Source organism: Gymnogyps californianus, chromosome 7, assembly GCF_018139145.2.
Source record: "Gymnogyps californianus isolate 813 chromosome 7, ASM1813914v2, whole genome shotgun sequence".
NCBI lineage: Eukaryota > Metazoa > Chordata > Aves > Accipitriformes > Cathartidae > Gymnogyps > Gymnogyps californianus.
The window spans coordinates 38,494,490-38,513,534 of NC_059477.1; the positions used below are offsets into that span (position 1 = coordinate 38,494,490).

Here is a 19,045-nt window from a genome sequence, read left to right on the forward strand (position 1 = left end):
ATAAAAGGCCACATTTATTAGCTTTACTGTAGCTCTGAAGGATGACATCAAGATCATAGAACTGCTTTCTACAACAGCTATGTCTTGTTGGCGTTTCAACAAAGACGCTGGGGTGATGATGGAAAAGCTCTGTAGTATGGCACTGCTACTCATAATGGCCATACTGTCAGGGACTATCGTCAAGTGTCTAAGGCGTGCCCAAGGACTGCTCACCCTTATATCACACCTGAGAGTATCACAGCTTGAGAATCAGGGTACAGAAATCAGCCATGACATGCTTTTGTGACTTGCCATGTGTCAAGAGAGAAAAAAACCCAACCTTTAAATTTCACATATGCAGGCACCAGCATTGCACCCTCAAGGTGGAATCATTTGTTTAATGCAAACTAATGTATTCTACATAAATATCTTCAATGAGGTACACAGCAATGGTTCAGTTTAAAGGAAACTAAAGAATGCACTGAAATTGCAAAAAAGTATTTCTGAAAGGCAAGCAAACTTTCGTCAGATCCAAAGAATAATAAACATAGTAATGATGCTTACTGTCTAATTTTAACAGACTAAACACTTGAGAATTTAAACTTGCTTCCAAAACAAGAACTCGGCTAACTCATAGCGACTGAATGTTCACAGTGAAGAGCTCCTTACCTAACCAATGCCAAGTCCTTCAGCTGTTTCCCTTATAACATAATCTTTTCATTTTTATCATAATTAATTTCAGCCAGCTTGTTCCCATTATTCATCAATCTCAATGGTTGCTGGAAGCAAAGCAAATCAGTCCTTTCCTGTCTGGGTGAGACTGAAACACAGAGCATACCGAACATACAGAAAACACTTAGCCAATGCTAACTCTTAATGTCATCCTTCCGACATTGCATAAAAGCATTATTTCGGTGAAGAACTTCCTGATGTTTCTAGCTGTAGACAAACAAATCCAATGCAAAGCACTGCCAGCTATTTCTGTCAAATGTAATGGGAACAACACCATCCTGTATTCTACTTTTCACAGTAAAAGCATGAGATACTTCTGCTAGTTTTTGATAACTGTTTAAGACCGTAGAAAAAATCAATGCACAGAGCTAACACAACCTTTGTCAAAATACAGATTTCCTTTGAAGCGAAACCAAGAACACGCATATGCCATACTTTCTTGATGAACTCAAAAGCCACCCCATACAAAATCTTGTCGGACTGAGCCCCAGCATACTGCAAAACAGTGGAATGATTGACTGGTTGAATCCCTTCATTTTGCTGGCAGCCAGATGGCCACGCAGCACATGCGCTGGCCAGCATATCACTTCATGTGTAGCTCCAGAGTGGCAACAGCCTGTGCTTTGTTTTGACACAGAGAAGATGGGGAATGGAGTGGAGAGAAAAAAAGGGAGAAATTTAAGGAATACGTGAGGAAAATGGGGTATTGTGATAGGAAATTGTGGAGTTGTGAATGGGGGAAGGCTCTACAAGCGCTTGCAGTAGAGGCATCTGTTGTGCAGAAGAGCAGGAGAGAAACTGTAGCAAGGTCTTAGGACGAAAGATGTGGGGTATTGCACTGGAGGTATGTCCTAGTTTCAGCTGGGATAGAGTTAATTTTCTTCCTAGTAGCTGGTATACTGCTGTGTTTTGGATTTAGGATGAGAATAATGTTGATAACACACTGATGCTTTAGTTGTTGCTGAGCAGTGCTTACACTAAGTCAAGGACTTTTCAGCTTCTCGTGCTGCCCTGCCAGCGAGGAGGCTGGGGGTGCACAAGAAGCTGGGAGGGGACACAGCCAGGACAGCTGACCCCAACTGGCCAAAGGGATATTCCATACCATATGACATCATGCTGAACAATAAAACTGGGGGGAGCTGGCTGGGGGGTGGCGGCCCGCTGCTCAGGGACTGGCTGGGCATCGGTCAGCGGGTGGTGAGCAATTGCGTTGTACATCACTTTTTTTTGTGTATTCTTTTATCATTATTATTATTTTCCCTTCCTTTTCTGTCCTATTAAACTGTCTTTATCTCAACCCACAAGTTTTACCTTCTTTCCGATTCTCTCCCCCATTCCACTGCAGGGGAGTGAGCGAGAGGCTGTGTGGCGCTTAGTGGCTGGCTGGGGTTAAACCATGACAAGGTACTATGGAGAGAAGGTTATAGAGAGAAGCTGAAGGTACTGTGTTATTAAGACTCAGGAGACATGAAAACAGCCTTTACAAGTTCCACTTTTGCTGCAACAACTGCTGATTTGAGGCTACTTCCATAGAAAATCCTAAATTAAAATGCCTAGTTATATATGAAAATTCTACTGACTTTACTCTAGGGAAGAAATTAATTTTCACAAGTGAACAAAATTGCTTGTAATGCTAAAACATATTTTTCATTAAAAACAAATTACAATCAATAACTAAGAGATCATGAAAAAAAAGAAAAGCAGGCTCTGCCTCCCAATGCATCAGAATATAATTTTAAACAGCTTTGATATCAAACTCAAACTTCAGTGAACTAATGCCCAAACACTGACACAGAAACCATAGCCAATCTTCTGATTTCAAGTCCTTAACACATCAGTCCTCACTGTCTCTAGAGTACACACAGATGTATGATGAGATGGCCTCAGCGTTCCAGGTTGACAAGTTCCACAGTCCATAATACGTTTCACAGTGTCTGTTTCTCAGTTTCTTTGAATGTCAGAACACCCGATCTGAGTCCTTAATCCCTTCACAAGACTTAAACAGTACAATGACCTCCTTCCAACTCATTGTGGGTTATCAGTTTCTCTTGACTTAGTCAAGTCATTCACCTTAGTGACTGGCTAACGCTCTGTAGATCACCATTTCAGAAAAGAAGTTACGGATTTTTATGTTATGAATTTAAAATTATACTTCTGAGGATCCACAACCGATATTTTTCCTAAAATCCTATACTACAGAGAAATTTAAGGTATTTTGTTAGTAAAATTTAATCAATTAAACAAAATGTAGTTCTGGTACTCGCCTTCTAGGAAGTCGCAGCAAAGAAACAAGGTTTCATTGGCCCATCTCTGTTATATTCTGTGAGTTAACAAAATGGTATAAAAACAAGTGCAAACAACTCCCCTCTGCTCTCAGCCTTTTGGAAAAGTAACTATTTTAAACAAACTCAACTAGCTAACATTTTAATACCATATTACCTCAGAGCTAGATTTGACCAATAGTCTCAAGGGCAACATAATGTAGTTTTTGTGTGAATGTTAAATTTAACCATGAAAGGGAAAAAAAAAAAAAAACAGAAAAAGGAAAAGAAACTATCGCAGCAATTTGAATTCAAGTTTCTCTTCAGTTTGTCACATGTATTTTTAAACTGGGACAACGTAAATGGCAGTATATGGACAGTACGACATGCTTAGGTTACTAACAAACTCCCGCTTTGCAGTGATTTAACATTTCACTCATGACTACATTTAAAGTATTAATTACAGTGAAATACAATCTCGCAGCAATGTTCTACATGAAGAAAAAAGTACGAACATTTCTTCTTTTTCTCCAAATAGTTATGTATCTTTTAAATGTCTTAAATGAAATAATTAAATGGAGCAAGTCTGTACAATTGCGAGTTTAACATCATCAGCATCTTCATTTCAGACAGAAAAAGTTATTACTGTAGATGAACCAAAAGTAAAACCCTAGACTGAAAAAACTTTTAAACTTCAGGAACACTGCCTTTCCAACAAATGTTGTGTATTAACTTGATTTTTAGTTCATTTTCTTTTCAGTTAAATGAATTGTTGCCTATGCTGCAGTTTTAATATTTAAATAACTAATTTGTAGAGCCAGACAGTTGAGTGTTTCATGATGGAAATTGCAGATCTGAAAAATAATTTCCATTGCAGTAACTGTAAAAAGTTACTGCACAAAAGAAAATAAACTCTGAAAATATCAAGGAAAAAAGCATTTTCTGAGTAGTCTTCACAGGTATACGATCAGACAACAATCTACAGAATGAAAATATTCTGAATATGAAGACCTGGAGACACAAATGGAACTCTCTAGTGAAACCTGGGTAAAAATTAAAGGAAATCTATCATCCTATGCATGTAAAGATGCTAGAATTGACTGAGTGAAAAGATCACCCTGCGAGATCAATCTGTTAAATTAATAGCAGCTTGCATCTGATGATTCTTTTATCAGACAATCCTTAGAATAAGAAATTCCTGTGCTCAATTTTGATGGTGTGAATTATAACAAAAAGACAGATGCGAGATAAGAATATAAAAGTGATCATGTGATACAACCCAGAAGTGACATCATGGGAATTTGACTTCTTTTCCTTTTTTTTTTCTGTGAGATTATGACCCACAATAATGAAATATCTATCCCAAAGGTTTAGGCTAACTTTTTCAATGAAATGATTGTATGTGAAGAAGCAATTTCAGTCTTCAAATCCTCTATTTGACCATGAATCAGCATGGCCCTTTAAATAATTTTGGTAATGACTGCTGTCTTGCGTATAGTATACTAGAACTTACTGTTTTATGTATCCAAATCCATCCATAAAAATTTTTTTTTTAAGACTGGAGTACAGGAAGGAAGCAAAACACATACAGTTTCAATGTTTTTCATCATTTACTTCAAAGAAGTGATGAAACTCCTTCAGGCATTTCTTTAGTACTTTGTGCAAAACCTCATGCTTGGCTATGGTTTCGACAGCCTCCCAAAACTGCAATCTGCTGACTTGCCTGTCTCTTTAGGGAAAGAAAACAAACGAAACCCCCAAAATAACCAACTTGGCATATTCTTTTACCAAGACATGAAGGCATGGCATGCGCTTAATCAAGAAGTTCAATTACCAATAATTATCTACACCACAAATAGTTTCATTTCTCCCTTTTAGTATTAGTATAGAGCCAAACTATTTCTACATCACCAACCGAATGTTCCACCATGTACCTCTTTTGCTTACTGAGTATTGCTGCTTTCATATACATTTAACTGTATCTAGACAATTTCCATCAATTGTCAGACATGTCAGATCATAGAGTTCTTCTCCCTTTCTGACAGAAGAAACAGAAATCATCACAGCATAAACTCATTACTAGTACTTGAAGTACTTGACTGTACAGAGGTTGTGTACTGACAACACAGAGGTTGAGTAGTCTCCTATGTTACCTACACCATTAAAAAGGACAAATCACGACAAATCACAAGTGAATACTCAAAATACACTTCAAAATGATTCATCTTCCTCTTCTATCCTTGTTAACATGACACCTGGATAAACATTTAATTAAAAATATAACTTACAAAATCTTACTGAACTTGTATTTATTCTTCTCTTACATGGAGGCTTTCTATGGTGCATTGCAAGTTTTAGAGAGGTGTGGATAGAGTATGGGGAGTTAAATGAGAAAGCTCACGCAATTCCTGACATATTAACAACAAACGAAACCAAACAAAAACAACGCCAAACAAAAAAACAACCAAAACCAAAACCAAACCAAAAAAACCAACCCACAAATTCTGAAGTACAGACATCTTGAGGTCAAACCTCTTATGACTACCTGCCTAAAACCATGAACTGGTCACAGCTGGCCAGTTATGCACTAAGACCTAAAGAATACAGGTTTTAATTGTTCAGAAACTGCTGGGTGGCCAATATACACCACCACACAGTCTCATACCAAAGAACCCCCAACGTGTTACACAGCTATTTTTGACCATAATTCTAAGCAGAGTTTTGGACTATTTCTCTCCGCGTTATTAATATATTCTCTCAGTAGGTAACTCATCTGCGATACCTAGTATCAGGATGAATTAATCTATTTCTATATTCATTTTAAAATATAGTAGATGATTTTACAAACCCACTTGACTTTAGCATAAAGACAACTTGCTTTCACAAACTAGGGAAGAAATAACACTATTTGAAACCTTTAAATATCAAACTGAAGTTAAATGATTTATTTGCTTGATTATGCTAACAAGAGTGTTGTTCGATCACTAATTACAATCTTGTTGCTGAAACTGGGTTATAATATGCATTAAAATTGTTGTATTTATCCATTTTGTTGGGTAATTAGCATTAAGCGCAGCAACATATTGGGAAAGAGCAATTTCAAATGCCAAAAATTGCTACACTAGCATTGTGGACAGTCCTTTGGAGATTTCGAGCAGTACTCTGAATGCAAATTTTGATGGGCCATTAGTTTTCATTAATGGTGGTTTGAGTATTTATGGAAGACAACTATGTACTGTACTTAGAACCGGGCAAATTGCCTAGATATATTTCATGTATTAATGCTAATGTAATGAATGGTGTTACGGCAATTAGAAGACTGATGACTTGGAAAATTAAGGTGTATGTATTTGAAGTTTCCTGATCTAAGCAGCCCCTTTCCCTTTGCAATGACATCCAGCAAAGTCACATCTCCCACCATTTGAGTTACTAGAAAAGCATTCTGGTGTTATTTTTAAAACTTTATTTAGGGTAAAACAAAAATCAAATAACCAATATATCATTTAACCACATGATGAAAGTAAATGGCAGCATGAATATCTTTTGGTAATATGAACTCACATTTTCTGTCTAAAATGAAATATTGTAATTGTTACTGTCTATTTTGATTGTTTGATAATACACCTCGATGGCTGTATTATATACAGTTTGTGTTCAAAAGACTTTGTTCTAATATCTGCACTCCCATTGAAAAGCTATTATATATGTCTGGTTTTGTTGTATTGCTGATTGAAATTTTTTTACATGAATTTCAACAGAAATAGCACTTACATATAGAACCATTCACTACATGAAGTTACTCTATTTTATACTAGTAAACAATAACTAGAAAAAGGCTACTACTTAGCATCATGGAATATTTCCTTTGAGGTTTCTACCACAAGTATTTAAAAAAAAAATCAGCAATGCACAACAAATTATCCTCATTATACAATCTACACAATCTACATCATATTCCTATTATGTAGTGAAATGAGCTGAATTTTGTGATTTTGTGTAAACTGTATTTCTCTGAGGACTTGATACAAAATCCAATCAAATACCTCCACCAAAACTGCTGACAGAAGCCTTCAATATCTTTTTCTTCTCAGCTACAAGCTTACAGTAACTAATCAATACTTTTCTAGCAATGCTCAGTTTATGATTCAGAGCCATATATCATTCAAGAAAGAATAAGCCCGTTTGGAAATACATTAGATATTGCTGCAAGTTCCTTTGTAACTCAAATCTTGTAATATAATGACTCTGCTCACCAATCCCAAAATACATATAGTTCTCACCACAAAGGTAAATTTCCAACCAGTTTCAGTCACAGTCAAGGAACCATTTTCATTAAGTAACTTGGAAGGCAGGAAATGAGACTTCTTGCAGAATGCCAAATACATCTGTATAATTTCATCACACTCAGACATTGGCTACTGGGAAAACTGCTAAAATCAGATACTGAATATGATATATTAAACTCAAACCTTAACACAAGTATAGGAAGTATTTTCTTAATGTTGAAAAGCGTATTGCTGTACCATATAAGAAAATCAGAGATTCTCTCACATGGAACATCCTGAGTTTCCAAAATAGTGCATATATTTGTTATCAATTTGTAAATGGTGTCAGTAGTAGGTGTTGAAAATTATGCGGGGCATAGGGTGCTGTGAATTAGATAAGCTTCTAAAAGACCAGAAGAACTTCAGAGGTTTTTGAACAAAATAAAATGAAGAGTTAACATAGGAGCAGAAGAAAATTACCGTTGACCAAGTGCAAGACAATAAACAGTGGGAGGTACTAAACAAAGCATTCACACGCATTTTGAATGGTAAATTAACTAAAAATGGCTGATGTTGCATGTACTGACATTTCACTCAGTGAATGTGTATTTGAAGAAAAAGTGGGAAGAGTAGAAAAGCAAATGTGACTTCGTCATGGATTTATAGCAACATCTTTGTAATACAGAATGGCAACAGCAAAAATAATTTTTTGTATGCTTAAGGGCATGGAAAAAATAGTAATAGCAAAATCAGGCACCAAAAGACTAGGAATTTTGGAGCTCAGCATACAGAAAAAGAAAGATGACTGACACTACTGAGTAGAAAACCAATAAATGAAAGAACCAAAACACAGAAAGATGTGAATTATATAACTTGTTTCCATTTCCCTCATGGATAAACCTGAGAGTCACTTTGGCACCAACTTGTTTGCTAACATTATTTTTTCATGTCTTATCATTACCTTCTATACGCTCCTACTAAAGGATATAATAGTAGGAAAATGTTAAACAGAGCCTGGAAAGGACTAAACAACAGTAAACATCTGAAACAGTAGTGGTAACTTCCAAACAGTTTACAACGACTAAACTGCAACACTAAAATAGAGGGATTGAAAGCAATGAGGTACAAACAATGAGGAGATTGAGGAGTAGTACTAAAGGGGAGTGGCATTCGTCATTGCCTGGTGAAGTTCTGAACTACTCCATAAGCTATATTAAAAAGCAAACCAAAAACTTTACTGACCTAGCTAGCATTATTTATTGAGTTGATATCACAGTACATAACCATGGAGTGCCTCACTGCTTCTCATTTCTTTTCCTGTTTTGAAATTAACAGAATCAAAGATCACGATAACACAGAGATGGCAGAACACAGAGATTACCAAAGCAAGAAAGAAGTCAGTCTTGGGCCAAGCCTCTGTCAGTCATTAGTTTTTTATAGTTCTGAAAAATCTTCTGGAACCTAAACTGTAAGACATAGCAAAAACCACTGGAAACTGTCAGAAGATCTGTTAGTTTTCTGTGCAAGGGGCTGTCCAGACAAAGAATGGAAGACACTAGCTCTTCATGCAGACTACTGGATTATCCTCGGGTGTCTCTGGGAGCTCCTGCTTTCTGACAAGGAGACTGATGGCTGGGACAGATGCTAGTAAGGAGATGCTTCAAAAACAGCTAAAAAAAAATTCAGAAGCAAGAAGGACTGAAGTACTAGAAGAGATCACCAGTATAATAAATTAATTAAGAATTCAGCAATTTTTCTAACAGTCCTTTTTCCCCCAGTGCACCTACCCTTGGCAGAGGGGGGAGGGGGGCATGGGAACCAAGGCTATCTCAGATCACATTACCCTGTCCCCTCAATCCACCGAGGTTCTCTCCACCGTTTCCTTGTTTTAGCTCTTCAGACCAATAAAGGTTCTGATGATCAACAACAACCAACCAATGTATGACCTGGTGAGACTACTGTGCAAAGGGAGTCTCAAAATACCCTACTCTATCTCCTCTTTCTGCCCCAGTGGAAACACAACCCAACAATACGACAAGATCATATACTTAAAACAAAGAAACAAAAAATATAAGCTGTCCAAAATACTACTTTTACCTGGGGAGACACTAAATGCAAAAGACAGAAAAATGCAAAAGACAGCAGAAGCCTACAGGACTCTGTAGCACTGAGTGGAACCTAAATGCCATAAAACAGTTAAGAGTGTGGGCACAGATATCATATCTCTTTCCTTTTCAGTCACTGATGAATTCAAATGGTAAAAAAAGCTAGCTTAGTATATACACGGAGAAGAAACATTCCAGCTCATGTTGGTTTTTATGTTTACTGTGTTTTTAGATAAAAGCAGTCAAGAAAATTTATGAAATGGACCAAAAATGATGCAATAAATGGCATAATTACTGTGATTCACCTCTAAAACTTCCTATTAAACTTGTAGGCAAACAGATCAACAAGGGTACTAAATTTTCACACACTATCATGTTAATTCTTACATTAGAACAAATTATTCATTCTTCTTTATTTATATATTATTAGTTATGATCATTTATCAATTACAGATCTCTTATCTTGCTTCGTATTGCATTGGATTTTCTGTTCTGATCCATTCTACATGCACGAAAGCCTGACTATAAGAAGCTGATGTAAAGCCACCAGCACTTCAGGCAAATAGATGGCATTTATGTTGCTACAGTATGTTCCACAATATAAAAACATACAGGAGAAATGAATACAGAAACTTTTCATGTTTTTCAATCAGCACATACAGTCCTGTTTATAAAACTGTATTTGTTTGCACTTTTCCCCAACAGATTTATATACGGAATCATACTGTAATGTCATATTGCAGTTTATCACAACTATGGCTCCAAAGCAAAGACAAAATCCAAAAGCAAAACTAACAGAAAAACCCAAACACAGTGTAAGTTTTGTTTACCAATTTTGAGTAGAGTTTACCAATTTGAAGAACTGTCATCACCCATAAAAACAAAGCATCCCAAACTCGGAATATTAGACGTATATATGTTTAAAAACTACGCAGCAGAAATTCTCCCATCTCCACATCTGCAAAAATTCAACTACTTTCACGCAAACAAGCATGAAACACTCTTCTTTAAATGATAGCTATAAACGCTTTATTCAATATCCCAGATGGATCATCACTGTTGTAGCTTCTGTGAATCACAGATGAAGACTTGGTACCACAGACATCTCAGTGACAGTATGAACAAATACTCTTTACAACAGCTCATATTAAAGACTTCCAATAGCTCCCTAAAGTAAAGGTCATTCTATTTCTAGTCACAATCAAATCAACGAAAGACAATTTGTCTATATTAACATTCATGACTCCTTCTGACACAAAACTTGCTTTTGTTTATGAATGCATACATAAAAGCATCCCCTCTCCAACAGATTTTGACAGCTTTTAGAATTCAATACTGGCCAAATATGTGTATAATAAAACTATTTTAGCAGTTACTACTTTAAAATATGACTTAATTTATGCCATGTGTATAAAGTCTTTGGAGTTCATTTAGCATAGCTTTCACAAGCACATCATCTATATGTACATTATATAATTAATCAATCAAATAAAATACTTTATAAAAAGACTCTGGCAGTTGATGAGTCAACTATCCCAACAGAAGTCTACTTATCAACTGAACTTTTTTTTGGAACATCCAAGATAAATATAAATAATTTTTAATTAAACCAGAACAGAGGTCAGCAAAGCATTTGGAGGAAATATGGAAAGCTCTAAAATCATCGCTAGAATAATATAAATACTAGTTCTGAGTCAGACTGGAATTTCTTAACATACTGTATCTTAGCTCCAGCAAGGGCCAAGAGCTGATGATGCATATGAGAAACAGTCAATTCAAAGCAATGTTCTTATAATATTCAGCAATCTGCAGCTTAAAGACTTCCTGAATTTTTTAGGAATTTTTCCTTATGTTACCGTTCTTCTTTTGATTTTTTTTTTATAAGTTAGATGTTTTTGAACATTCTAAACATTTCTAATGTGCAAAGTATAACAAACAGAACAACTTTTTTTTCCAACCAATTTAATACAAAGAATATTAGCAGACCTCTGAAAATCCAAATCATCTATTTATTCAAATCATCAACCATTAATTCATAACCCAAAGACGCCTTCACAAAGTGCAAGCCAATCCAACTTTGGCTATTCTGGGCTATTCTGAACTAAGACAGTAGAAAGAAGTGAGCAGCAGAAGAAACAAGGCATAGATAATTCTCTGTAATAAAGAGCATAACACACCTCCTTCCAACGTGCTTTACAAGTAACCATAGTAAATATGAGCCATCAGTCTGTTACCTTCATCCTGTGTATATATATACAGGACTATATTTAGAAACATATACTTGTAATCCAGATTGTAAACTGTCTGTTCAATGAAATATAAAAAACTTTTTTCACAAACAAAACAGTCTCACTAGTGAATGTACTGCATGTATTATTTACATAAAATGACAATAGCTTCTCCAAGCTTTTGATATTTCATTATTAATTAGCTTCCAATCATTTAAAAACTAAGTTATTACCACTGGACTTACCCATAATGGTTAAAGCTGTGGCTTTTGTTAAGTCTTCTTTCATTGATTCTATTATTTCAAGATTACCACCATCCAAGTTGCATCTATTTATTGTTCCATTTCCTGAACTGATCCAGTAAAGTTTGTTCTCCCCATAATCTATTGATAAACCTGTAATTAACGTATACAACTTTAACTGTGGCTTGAATAGATAATACGCATTTAGTGTTAAGCTGTTTTCATAACAAAAGTGTATTTAAGAAATATATATATACACACAATTATGTTTTCTATCCACTCATACTTTAAGAAAACAATCGAGAAAACCAAACAAACTTGGCCACTTATAGTGAAAAACCCCATGCTTTTAAAAAGATTTCTGCCTTTTATTTCTCCCAACATCCAGAGAAATCTATCAGTGACTGACTGATGAAAGAGCATTATCTGGCAATGAACAATTACTTGAATGAACTGAGGTCCTAAGCGAGGTCATTAACTACTAGTAAATGTGAACCAGAAGCCATCATTTATATTCTAAAATTATGAATACATAAAGACTTAGAAAACAAGCTACTTTTTGTGATTCAGAACTATAAAAAGTCTGTTCTCTCCCTACGTGCACAGCTCTCCGTTTAGAATGCTGAAATACCAAAACCTAATACTAATTCTCAAGAAATTTGTAGTATTAATTTTAATTTTGCTTCATAGTGAACAGACCTCATGATCAGTTCTTTGGAGTTAGAAGCAAGAGAACTGCAGAAAGAAAAATACTTGCAAAATAACCTACTAAATGAACAAAGTATATAATTTTCTGGAAGTAAGAGCAAAGAACTAAGAGATAATGTATTTCAGACTTCTATAATCCTCTAAAAATGTTCAAGTAATTGTAGCAGGAAATTTTCCACAGTAAAGTACGCTTGGCATGGTGACGATACATGCCGTAATAATTTGCTTTGGTAATAGACTTTTCCCAGAACTCATGTTAGGTATCCAGCAGCAAGTTGCCAAAAAATACTGTATGTCACTCCATAGGTCAACCTCTAGATATTGTACAGTACTCTTCTTCCATCCTGTAAACTGCTTCTCTGTGGAAAGCCAGATCTATTTTCAAAATCCTGACGGGAGAAAGCAGTGCCATGTGCTGCAGTACTTACAGCTGGCATCATGCCACTACTTCTTTACACACATTTGACATAGTAGGCCAAAAGGTGTCCGCTTTCTAAGCTTCTGAAAAACAGCTTTCCAGTTCCTTTACAGTTACTGATATTTTTTCCCCTCTCTGAAGGTATATCACCCAGAAGAAAACAACACATGCTCAAGAGAGGATAAGGATACCGAGTAATGCCTTCAGGAGAGATTGATCTTGCAGCTTCTCTCTGAACATACGTGTTTTCGTGCTTGTACAACAAGCATTGCTCAAAGCGAAAAGACAGTGCCACAGACCTTGGAGACAAACAGCACTTGCAGTACTTAGGCCTAGCACAGGAAACTTTCCTGGGAATATGGATGAACCTTGCTATGGGTTACAAAGGTAATACACAAGTATAAAGGTTTCCTTACTCTGAGATGGATAGCATTTGCTATTCTCTGCAACTCCTGACTGCTACCAGTCAGCTGCTCACTGATTTCACCTAGACAGATCTATTTATGGGGTTGCTGTGAATGCAATTTACACAGCAATTACAATGTTATCTTGTCAGGTTTTCTACTTCAGATATTAAGCTGGTGTTTCTACACATGGGTATTCCAATTACACAGCAGCAACTGACAGAAATAACATTCCTATCTCCTTCTACCCAAGTCTACCACATTTTTCTTCCCAAAGTATTTTCCTCTTGTGTTATTCCATCTATTACCAACCTTTGTGAAAACGTATTTCTAATGTAGGCAGAGCATGTTTATTTAGATTTTTTCAGGAATTGTCCTGGTTTTGCTAATGAAAATAAGTGACCTACTAGCCATAAGCATCACAGATACTCATGATGCATTCTAGTGTGGGTGACTGGCTTACATGTTATGTCCCAGCTGCCTAAGTCAACCTGAACGTGTGGATTGTAAAACATTGGTCTCGGAGAATTCTGTTGTGTTTTTAAAAAAATACTACCATGACTTAGGCCATTGCTGTCTTCACATGCATTTTCCAATTTCCTTACTCAAATTTCCAAAAATATGCTACTATTTAAAAAGTATATCACACAGGTTATTCCAGCAATTTATACACAGAGGTTCCAATCTTAAAGCCATATATGTAATGAGAACTTAGCTTCCACTACCTGAAAATTAAGTTTGATATTTAAATTTGGTGCATCCCTGAAGTTCAAGGAAATGACTCTTGATAGCATTTTTCATATACTTATTGTTTAAATGACGTATGTTCCTCTAACTTTATTTTTACCTGTGGAAATGTTCTCTAAAAAGCAGTGGAAGCTTAAGGAAACAGTGTGTTCCAAGGACATTAAAGATGGGATTCATTCTTACTACCTAAATCAATTAAATGTTGGACACCGCTATTACAGCTTAGATGAATTATAAGAACAGTATGTGGAATTTTTGTTCACATTTCCCACTTCAGTGACTTAAGAAAGGTTCTTTAAACTGTTTATGGCTGATTACATTTCATGTGAAAAAAACGTGCTTAAAATTAGGAAATCCTTAGGTTTATTTCTCTGCTAAACACACAGACATACTTAAGAAATAACTTTTTTTAAGCAAAATAAATTTAAGATGAAAATTTCAAGAGCCACTCTCCAGAAGATTTTTGGTTCACATCTGCAACAATTTTGTTTGTAGACTATGCTATATATTCAAAAGAAAGAATAAATTAGCAAGGGATATTCAAGTAGAGAGTCAGCCAAGAAAATGAAACAAGAACAGCTAAAACAGCAAATAGGGCTGTACTATAATCATGAGCAAAAGGGAAACTCTAAGTTAGTTCAGAAGAAAGGACTGAACTCTATTAAAAAAAAAAAACAACCACAAAAAAAACCCCCAAACCAAATCCAAACAACACCCCTCCCCCCCCATAATTATGGAGTCCTTTCAATATAGCTGAGAGAGTGATCCAGTATGTTCTTAAAGGTTATTTATCCAAGCTATTTAAAAACTTACTAACTTTTAAATACTACAATACTCTACAATTTAATAATAGCCATTTCCTTAAAAACAATCCAATGGATGCGTGGTTTGTATTTTTAGAGTTTTGTAACAAACAACTGTTTAAATGAAAATAAGTTCATTCACCTCGCTCCCCAAATACTCCAAATTAGCACTGCATGAACTAGAGTTTCACTTACGGAGAAAGACAGTTTCTCAGTTAGAAATGAAATATTAAAATAAGGTTTTAAGACTGCTACTCTCTGGCTCTTCAGCAGTGTTTTCTTGTTCTTAGGATGGGAATGTCTTATGCTAATAGTAAGAATAATTTAAACCACTAAAACAGGCATTTTGCATATATTTGAGTTTGACATTGGAAATTTAATACTTGTTTTATCTATAGTGTATCTGATCATTTTTCCTCAGACATGCAACAGAAGCTGTTTTCATGTCCATCCTAACTGACAATAAAACTGAGCCAAGATGTCTACCAATTAAAAAGTTTTTCAGCAATAAACAGGTGCAAGATTTATTTTCCCTTTACATACATAGATATATATGTATCTACACTCTTTATATACTACATATTCTACACTTTACATACTTGATGATTCAGCATGCTTTCAGACTGCCAAGAAGAAGGGAAAAACAATTAAATCTCTATGGTCTCCTTATTATGCGATAGGTCCATTATTATGCAGTAAGAACTTTCAATCTGGAATATAACCTATTTCAAGTAATTCTTATCAGATCTGAAAGGTGTTAAAAATTAATCCAATACTACAACAGAAAGAAAACAAATTGTCTCACTTGCAGCTCTGTGGTGAAGTAAAAAATTTGTGTCACAATCCTCATTCCTACAAGGCCTACAAGGAATGTTTAACTGCGTAAATAGTCCATCTGATAGCAGTGAGACTGTGCATGTCCGTGAAGAAAAACGTCACAAAACCCACATGGATTTGCACATGCAGCCTTTGACAGTACTGATATACTTACAGAAAAAAAAAAAAAGAGTACTTACCATTCTACCATGTATTTGGTTCAGTGGCTTTACTGCTACTCAGAACAAACTCAATGACAGAAACCATAAGGACTGCAATTTAGGACCTTGTGACCTATGATCACAGGATATTCAGTGCAAAAAGTTGCACACAGCCTTACTTCTTAATATTGTTGTAATATTATTAAATGTGTTTATGCTTCACCTTAAAATTAGTGGGTTTACCACTCTTTTTTCTCCAGATAAATAGATAACTGTCTCTTCAGTGGATAGATAGAAAATCAAATCAACAATAAAACAGTTACCAAATAATTTCTATAAAATTCTTTCAATCTAGGGTCTAAAATGCATGTCGTGTTGCTCTTATGTCAAATTTATTGAACTATTTAACTATTTAAGTAATCTTTGCTTCTGCTTGCTTAATGCATTCAGTTATGAAAATCCATAAATGCGTTCAAATGTAATCACTTTATTGATGGGTCATTAATAAGGCAACAACAATTGACATAACCACTTTAACTCTTTAAAAAATGAAATTACAAAAAGAAAGAGACCTGAACCAAAAATAAATAAATAGTACATATAAAGAGAGCATTTTTTTTTCAGAAAGTGCCATAATTTATCATCAACTATGTTAATTCTCAAATACTAAAACTGAGGCTAAGTCATTATATAAAATGTATGCTTCAAAAGTTGCTCTTTTCTGTATGTGAAAAGTTAAGAGCCAAATTATCTTTTGATCATGCAGCTGGGATTCTGGTGAGGAAGGTTCTACATTTCCAGTCAAAGTATCCTCTCACATATATCCATAACTTATTAAAAACCTGCTCTCTACATTTTTTTACCCATGATCTAAAGATTGAGAAATTCAGATGGGTTCTCCTTCACCTTCAGTCTACTGTAATCCTAGAAGTTACTAATGCTATACTTAACCCACTACAGTAGATTTCAATTAGAATGGACCAAAAATATCTTAAATTGTGAAACACAGAAGTACATCAATGTTTTTCATGTCTTTATGCCTGTTCTTATCACTGTTATATAGCATATGAAAAACGTCATGGTATACTTAAATAGCATTTCAAGACAATGTCCATAATAAAGCACTATCAAATACAAACGGAAACAGGAAAAAAGGTATTTACCAACAGGATCTTTTTGATTCTGAAAGAGTATTTTGCTGTTGCTGCCATCCATGTTTGCCATGTTAATTGTGTTACCATCCGTCCAGTAGAGCTTACTGAAGAAAAAAACAAACATATTTAAAATGTTGCTTTGTGTACACAGTATTTTTAATGCATCAGTAGTGAAAACATTCGTAAATTTAGAAGCAGGAAAATATACAACTAATGATTACATGACTTAATCAACAGTAAGCTTTGGTACGGAAGCAGTACTCAAGAAATTCTCAGCAAAATCTTTCAAACGCATGCATTTACATTAAGTTTGAAAGAAAACAGAATGGGCAAACTCAAAATCTGAATGAAGAAGAAATCTTCTGACGAGCTTTACCGTAGTTTATTTATTAAAACTACAGATATCTTACCCTTTTACTGGGTGAACTGCAAGACACTGGGGTTTATCAATTCCATGGATGATTGAGGTTTTCAAGGAACCGTCTAAATGTGCCACATTAATTTGTGTTTCATCAAATTCTGAGCTAATCCAGTATAAATTACGTGATATCCAATCCACTGCAAGACCTCTGATACTCTGAATATCTGCAAAAAGTGAAAGCAGTTGTTCTTTTGATTTTCTTTCTGGATTATTCTCAGTCTTGCAGAAAAAAAACCCAGAACAGTTTCTTCTATAGTTTGTTAACAATATTGTACAATATTCTATTCAGATGTATTTATAAACTAGTTGCCAATAATTAATAATCATTATGTTTCTTCTTGGGCCTAATACACTTGCAATAAGAACATGAAAATTGCCGTGAAGATTTGGGAAATCCTCCATAAATACTTCTTTAAAAATTAGCATAAAACCTATTGTCCAAAAATAATAATCAGACAAACGCTGAATTTTTGCACTGTATTTTTCTACTTAAGAAAGCATTTATTACTCAGTGCACTATTAAAAAGTGTAGTTTGTTGTGGGGTTTTTTAAGGGACAATGATGTAGAATGAGTTAGCATCCACTAGGAAGTTCAACAATCATATTTAACAAACATAAATATTACTCATGACATAAGAGGAAGGTTCATACTTCTTTAGTTGTGAGTTATACTTTACATATAGAACATTAGGTGGCTTTCTACAACAAAACTATGCTGAAGTTTAAAAGCCTACTTCCTTCTTTAGCAGCAGAAAGGTTCAGTACAGAATATTTGAATTAAAACCGCTGGGCTATAGCATAGTTCTATAGCATGCAAGTAGGTAAGCAGCTACATTACTGATGAAGTCTTTTGGTTTTATTTGTGAAGACTTTGAAGACTCTAACTTACTCCCCTGCTTTACTGGAAATGGCTAAACATCTCTCAGCCGATGGGAAGTAGTGAATGAATTCTTTATTTTGCTTTGCTTGTGCATGTGGCTTTTGCTTTTCCTATTAAACTGTCTTTATCTCAACTCACTAGTTTTCTTACTTTTACCCTTCTGATTCTTTTCACCATCCCACTGTGGGGAGTGAGCGAGCGGCTGTGTGGGGCTTAGCTGCCTTCTGGGGTTAACCCACACCCCCAGTATTATCTGAGGTAGCCAAACATGAGTAAGATACGATTAATTTGTTAGCTTCACAAGTGTCTTTCTTTGTATGTGATAGTCTTCCTTAGCAAGATATTGATTTTAAAAAAATTTAATATATGTTAATATCTGCCTTAAATGCTGGCTATAAAATCACTGCTCAAGATCTAGATACCAACATGCCGCTTTGCCTTGGCATAGCAATGGTTCACATTGACCAGCATCTTTGTAGACGAGGAAACAGGCCAAGGATGATTTAAAGATTTCATTATAATTCATAGTTTGTACACTTTCTCTTTGTCAACTTAACGGGGTTACTTCCACTGTCAGAATTATTGTCATTGACAAACTAACATGGATGTGGCTGTGGACCGGCTTGCATATACATAAGGTGAAACGGTGACTGGGCATTAGGAAGTTTGCCAACTTTAGAGAATGCAACAAAGGACACCGAATACATAGCCTTGACCCATT

The 19,045-nt window shown here is 35.2% G+C and overlaps 1 protein-coding gene across 1 annotated transcript in view; it reads right to left on the reverse strand.

Moving 5' to 3' along the window:
• LRP1B (LDL receptor related protein 1B) overlaps nt 1-19,045 on the reverse strand; it is a 749,866-nt gene that overhangs the window by 200,903 nt on the left and 529,918 nt on the right. Inside the window, exons 30-32 of the mRNA XM_050899978.1 lie at nt 17,434-17,608; nt 17,033-17,127; nt 11,816-11,965 (exon numbers count right to left, since the gene is read on the reverse strand). Of these exons, the coding sequence (XP_050755935.1) occupies nt 11,816-11,965; nt 17,033-17,127; nt 17,434-17,608 (420 nt within the window). The remainder of the gene's footprint in view (nt 1-11,815; nt 11,966-17,032; nt 17,128-17,433; nt 17,609-19,045) is intronic.